General features: G+C 35.4%; 1 protein-coding gene across 1 annotated transcript; it reads right to left on the reverse strand.

The window, feature by feature from the left end:
* Nucleotides 1-1422: 1422 nt before the first annotated feature.
* Nucleotides 1423-6913, reverse strand: LOC135154093 (uncharacterized). The gene is made up of 2 exons (XM_064099313.1): nt 6878-6913; nt 1423-1872 (listed from the first exon to the last, which is right to left on the reverse strand). Exons 1-2 carry the CDS (start codon nt 6911-6913, stop codon nt 1423-1425), a joined length of 486 nt encoding a protein of 161 aa, XP_063955383.1.
* Between the last annotated feature and the right edge of the window lie 378 nt (nt 6914-7291).

Here is a 7291-nt window from a genome sequence, read left to right on the forward strand (position 1 = left end):
GGACCAACTGGTTATTAGTCAAAATAGTGAGTGGACGAATTGGCAATTAGACCATGTGGATAGTGGAGGAACTGGTGGTAGACCAAATGATAGCAGACGAGTTGGCAATTGGACGAATTGGCATTAGACGAATTGGAAATAAACCGTTATAAATATGAGGGAGTATGCATTCATCTTTTTTGAGGCACTGTGTACTAACATAACCCCCCCCCCCCCCCCCCCCCGACGGTGTATTAAGCCCCATAGGTTAAGTATTATTGATCACATTGAGGCACTACAATACATTCCTCGATGAAAATTTCAATTTTTGAATCCTCTCTCACATAACACATCCAAATGTACAAAGAATTATCGCCAGGGTATGGAGAATTTGCATTATCATAAATTCTTCATCAATCAGGCCCCCTTTTTTCTTTTCACTGCCCAGGAGAATAAAATGAATGTGGCAATTTTTCAATTGTATCCCCAGCATTCAATTTACATCAATGTACATACAAATGGAATTGACAGGCTATAAATGAACACTCTGCATGTACTTCAGTACACTACCATCCTTTCCTTCACTGAGATACGTTCAAAGTCAAAAGATATTTTTGTATCTTATTTGCAAATAATGTACATGTACATGGTAGAAACACTCATAAAATAAACAGAATAAATATTGAACAAGAAATTGATTGAAAAATTTGCAAGACAATCTCGAACTGAGACAAAAATTATAGGTGTCCTGTTTTACAAATGCAAATTTCTATAACAAGTCTACTATCAGCCAATCAAAATGGATGATTTCAGTAGCTTTGTTCTTGCAAATTTGTTATTATAACCATGGAGATTGCATCTTCCTGTTTTAACAAGTTTTTATGAAACAGGACATGGACATATCTTTAAGTCATGCACTTTATTTATAATTGTGAAGCTTTTCAGACATTTTCTCTTTTTTTCTTTTGATTTGGGGTATGGTACTTTTGTTTTATTTTAGAAATCATGATCAAGATCTCTTTACACAAAACTCAATGGTTGATGACAGGGCTGATTCTCATAATTGAACTGAATTGATCATAATATATGCTTGTGTATACTTGTAGGGCTTTAGGGAAGCTTAATGACAATTGCAAGAATATCAATTTTTCTTACACCAGCAAAAACAACTCCTACATGTATGTATATTGGACAAGACAGTTCTAAGTACCCCCCCCCCCTATGTTTTACAAAGTACGATATATATATATTGTATATCAACAGTTAATGTTATGATAATTTTCACATTTACAATTCCTCTCTATCTTACTTTCCATACAGAATACTTTACTAACCTTCCTCTAGATACAAATTTCTTGGAAGAGGTGGCATTTAATATAAAGCATCTTTTAAAAGATTTTAAACTGATAAACTTGCTCTCAGCAAATCAGTGATTTAAGCAGCTCATACAAAATTTATTTCTTCTCTTCCTCCCGCTCCCCCTCTTTCTTCTCCTTCTTTTTCTTTTCTTCTATTTTCCCTCCTCCTCCTTTCCTTCTCCTCCTTCTTTTTCCTCCTCTTCCCACTCCCCCATCTTCTTCCTCTTCCTCCTTCTTCTTCTCCTTGTTCTTCTTCCTCTTCCTCCTTCTTCTTCTCCTTCTTCTTCATCTCCTTCTTCTTCTTATTCCTCCTCCTTAGTCTTCTTCTCCTCCTCCTCTTCCTCCTCCATCTTCCCCTCCTTTTCTTCCTCTTCTTCCTCCCCTCCTTCTCATCCTCCTCTACTCCTTTACATTCTTCTTCTACTACTTCTTCTGCTCCTTCTTCTCCTATCCCCCCTCCTCCTCCTACTCCACATTCCAGTTCTTCGTCTCCTATATTAAGAGAGATTTCCTGATGCACTCCCCTGACAGTAATCTAGAGTAGATATTAAGTTATTCCACTCCTAAAATAAAGTAGTTTCACTGGGCAGAGGTGGTCAGATTCAGAATCTATCCATTCTAACTAGCTCTGTATTCATGTTTCTATCATTCAGCCTTGGCATTGAGAGTGTATTGAAGACCTTTGATAATATTTTCAGAATCTATTTTGTTGTGACATGCATATCATGTTTTTTTTCCCCTTTGATTCTCATTCATGGTACAGTACAAACTGCCAGCAAAATTTTACTGACCACTTAACTTGAAGCACATTGCTCAGAGGTAGTATGTATACTGGTACAATTACTCAATATTTAATATATTGAATAAACAACAGAACTATTCAACATTGTTTCACATAAGCAATGCTTAAGATAAATAACCCTGATTAACAAAACTCAGATTAAAACTTTTATCATCAACAACTCTGTTCATATCAACTCTGATTATAACAACGTTATAAAAGTCGGAACAAAACTATCAAAGTGAAATAAAATACATCGATTAAATCATTGAACACTTTGATTTTAGTTTAATGTTTTCCAAGGGCCCTACACAAAGTGATCTACCAGATTTCTATGTGTTAAGGTGCAAAGGTGATTGCCAAAATCTGGTATAATATTACTTTGCTAAGTACTGCAAGTTTTGACAATCTCCAATCTAAATGCAGGGGGAACTATTCCGTGACATAACATCCAACAAAAAGTATATTACCAGTTATTGTACTTTGCAATCATGTGTCAAGGAAAAGAATTGAAATGCTTGTATAGGAAAAATGCCACGGTCATACATCATGAATCGTTCAGTTCCCATGGAAACCAATATAAATGTAGATCATTGGCACCAGAAAAACAAACAAGATGTGTATATCTATTTTAAAACAGTCCCCAAGGAAATGGTGGGTTGATATTTCAATCAATCAGATCAACTTATCTCCAACATGGTTCTTATTTCTTCCTTCAATCAACAATGTAGAAAGGAGTAGGAGTAAATGTCATTGTCGCACATATCACATCGATTTTCTAGTCCCTCCAGAGAACCCGGCTTTCGACAATGGCGATGGCTCCAGATAACCTAAAATAGCATGTTTTTCCCTTCAGGTGTGGAAGCTCGTAAACGTAAAACCTCTTCATGACGCTGTAGCTTGATCTAATGTCATTCGCACTGCTCAACCAAGAAAATGGATAGCACTGTCTGATGTTTTAATCCCCTTGATACCGAAGACCAGGAGAGCTCATTTAATTATGCATGGCATTTTAGGCCCAGGGTGCTGGCAGAGTTAAACATAGATAATGTTCCGAGACATCATGCTTGGTTGAGAGAGTTACAAGATATATGTATACTGACAACGATACGTAGGTAACTAGAGCAAGCTACAAGAACTTGCAAATATCAAAACTTGGGAAAGAGTTTCTTCATGGATACAAGGGTAAAAATATAATTTTCTTGAGTGACATATCCATGCTCTGATGACATCTATGAAAACATTCCTAGATTTTATTTGCAGAATTCAACTAAATGATGGAAGCTACAATAGGAGGTCAGGGGGAAAAATATGCAGGAAGTATGCATCAGATAGCAACATACACTAGAGCATGCATCATACAACCAAAATTATCACCAACTGACTGATTCATTCTAAACCGAGAGATGCCACACTCCATAAGTGCACAATAAAATCATCAGACCACTAAGGGTTCGTTCGATTAAAAAAAAATTGTCTAAACATACTAACAAATGCAAGTAATTTGTGACAAATTTACTCTCTTTCCTTTGGGAATGTACTACACATAGTAGTTGTCAATCATTTGAAAATTAATGAATACTAATTTCCTTTTATCATTTCCCACAAAGGAATTAACACACACTCTTCAAACTTATCAACTAAGATGTGCATGATAGCATTAAAAAAAAAGTGTTTCATTAATTCTATCTCACTCTCCTGAAGGGTAATTATTTAAATAATACGTCCATAATTCATGAAAATATCAAGACATAAGTTTTCTTTTATTTCCTGTAATGGAATCTCACACACACTGCCCCCTTACAAACTAGAATATGCATGACAATATTAACAAATGTGTTTCATTAATTCTTTCTCATTATCAGCGGTGTTTTACATGAACTATGAATCTTCTATGGCGTCAAAAGCTCATTTTACTGACGAAATTAGACATGAAAACTTTATGGCCTGTATTCTGATGAAGTCTGGGCCCTGTCTTACAAAGAGTTGCGATTGATCCATCAATTGTAACTATGCAAAGCCAGCAAAGTCAACATATCAAATGCATGTTTGTTCAAAAAAATTCTGGATATGAATGTATATCCGTAAATTCAATGATTTCTTGACAATTTGGCGTGCTCTCCTTTGTTTATAAAGGGCATTTTGCAATTTTCCTGTAGAAAAAATAATGACACTGATGGATTTCCATAGAGTTACAATTGATTGGATCAATCGGAACTCTTTGTAAGACAGGGCCCTGGTTTATCTTAGGCCAGGGTCTCAGTCTGGGCTAAAATGACTACACACCAAAAACTCTGGTGTTAACTGGTGTACATAGAGGACCACACCAGTTATTTTACACTGGTGTTTAGGTGTCATTACAACATGTTTGGTTGTTACATTTACACTCTTTGGTGTTATATTCAATCTCTAGGGTGTAATTTTAACACCTCAGGGTTTGGTCCTCTATTAACACCAACTGGTGTCAGTCCTAACACCACAGTGTTTACAGTGCATGGTCTCAGTCTGGACTAAAATGACTAGTGTCAAAAATTTGTTTATAATGTAATGTTTCAAAAAATTTTGTTCACTTGGATGCTTCTTATGGTTGAATGAAGAAGATAACTATTTCATTAATCAGTTCGACACATCTCTTAATGATTTTGAATGCAAATGTGATGATAAATTGATGGCCTAATTCTAGCGATCGATATCACATTTGGCCTTCCATGCTAACTAGAGTTCAGAATACAGGCCTATGAATTCATGACGATCATAATAATAGAAAGCATCAAAATGCAATACAAATGATATCGTCTTCGAGGCCTATGAAGATTACAGCAGATGATGATGATGTCAAAAAATTTATATTGGTTGTTCAAACAAGCTGGTACCATATCTTTGATAGAGTGTGATCTGCCACAGCCTAAAATGATTCCACAAGAATAAAAATATCAATAAGAAAAAAAATAACAGATCTATTAATTTACATTCACCAACCACCCCCTATTTAAGCTTGATAAGAAATCTTCTACAGATGAAGTTAAAAGAACATCAACTTATTCAATACAGCTGTGCAAATGAAGTGAAAAAGACATGGCACCATTTATTTTTATTGTCCTAATCATTGACTGATCTATTATGCAATGTCCTCACTGGGACTGGAAGTGAGGGGGGGGGGCTCTTTGGGTTTCTAGCTCTAACAGGTTGTCATTCCTACACTTCAATATGGATGCTAATAAAATGCAAAAGCCCCCAATGCATGGAGACTAATGGAGGGGGCCCCCAACCGAGGCTTGGTAAAAACTGCTTGAGGGTATCTAAGTGGACATGTCTTGAATGAAGAGCTCATATGGGAATACATTATGCAGGAACGCAATATTTGCTCCTTACCTGTCTTTTTTTTACAGAGCTGACGTAAAAAGGAAGTAATTATTGATAATTTTTATCAGGTTGAAAAGCAATTTAACATGTCATATGGCAAACAGGATCTTTTTTTTTACTTTTTAAAAGTCTAGGTCTAAATCTGTAATAAAAGCTTGATAATAATGTGAATCATATTCAATATGATTCATGATTCAAGCTGGGGTGTGATGCAATATAGTGATTTCTGACCATTATTTCTTTTCAAACAGGTCAAGTCTATCTGAAAATTGCAACTTACAACTGAATATAATTATAATTGGAAACATCTATATTTCTTTAAAAAGGGCCCCTTGCACGCTTATCTTACAAATAATGTGTTTGCTCACCAGAAGACTAAAGACAAAAACTATATCCTGAATATTTTCAGCTCATGCCAGGCTTTAAATTTCACCCAATCCTTTTTTAAATGCAGACGTACAAGTACCAGGGGGACAAAAATTACACGAGGATTGGGGGCAATTTAGCCAAAAAAAAGCTTAGAAGAGCCCTGAAAACTAAAAAAGGAGCCCTTCATATCCCCATTCATCACAATGTGAAAGCTTATCCAACGTTCATATCATCCACACCATAACAATGCTAGGACACAATTTATTCACATAAAAGGGTAACCAACTGTTTCCAGTCTTTACCACTAAAAGAGAGGCTTTTAAATTAAATAATCATCAATACTATTTTAAAAAAACATTCCAATAACACTTCTCCTTTATGAGAAAATGAAAGCAGCCCACTGAATGTTATGAAATGTGAACTAATAAGGCAAAAAAAAAAATCAAATTTTTCATTTCTCGAGGCTAATTTTTCTTAAAAAGGTACATTTTTAACACAGATTTGAATCTGTTGAAATCTGTTATTGATCTAATATTTATGAGGTAGGTTATCCACAATTTTGGTGCCATTTTCCCAAAAGCTCTAGATTACCAAAAGTCTTGGACTTTACTCGTATTTCAGAGAGAGGATCCTTTGATTGTGAACGAAGATTTCAACTGGGTTGATATTTCTGAATAAGATCACTGAGGTAAGCAGGGGCATTCCCATTAATGCACTTAAAAACAAGAGGACTTTAAACAAAATGCAAGCCTTCATGGGAAGCCAATGGAGACTACGTAGGATCGGTGTCACATGCTCAAATTTATTTTACTTCTTTCACTTTCACTTCCCTCTATACAAATGCCAAAATACTAAAAACAAGTGAAAAGCCTCTGGCAGTCTTGCATGCAATACAAAACTAAATATAGCAGCAGTGCTGAACTTTTATACAACTAAGATGAATAATATTTCAATCAAAAGAAAACAAAACATTCATTTGGAAACAAAATCCAAAGTTCGTTGACCTCAAATGACTTTTGACCTTTACTTTGAAGCTTGTTGTAGCGGCACTAATGTCTCCCATCTGCTATGCATGCAAGATAACTAGATTGTGTGAGAATAATTATTCAAAAAAATATCAAAAATGCCTAAAATGCCTAACATTCATGTTTCTGGGAACAAAAAATTGCATGAACACAGCCTCCCAGTCTTCCAAAGCTGAACTTGCTGATCAGCATTAGACAGCACACATAAATCTTGTTGAGATGCTGATTTCAACTTTAGACAATATACATGTGAAGAGTTAACATTTTCCAACAGACGGCATGTAATTACTGGTCGGTAATTAATGGCATATTGTAATGATCAATCATTTAATCAACCTACACGTAGTAAGGTTAAACTGATTAGAAATTCCCAGGTCAGCAACTGAAGGGCACATTCAAATTGGTAAAGTAAATAT

The sequence above is a fragment of the Lytechinus pictus genome, chromosome 5 (assembly GCF_037042905.1).
Source record: "Lytechinus pictus isolate F3 Inbred chromosome 5, Lp3.0, whole genome shotgun sequence".
In the NCBI taxonomy this organism is placed as follows: domain Eukaryota; kingdom Metazoa; phylum Echinodermata; class Echinoidea; order Temnopleuroida; family Toxopneustidae; genus Lytechinus; species Lytechinus pictus.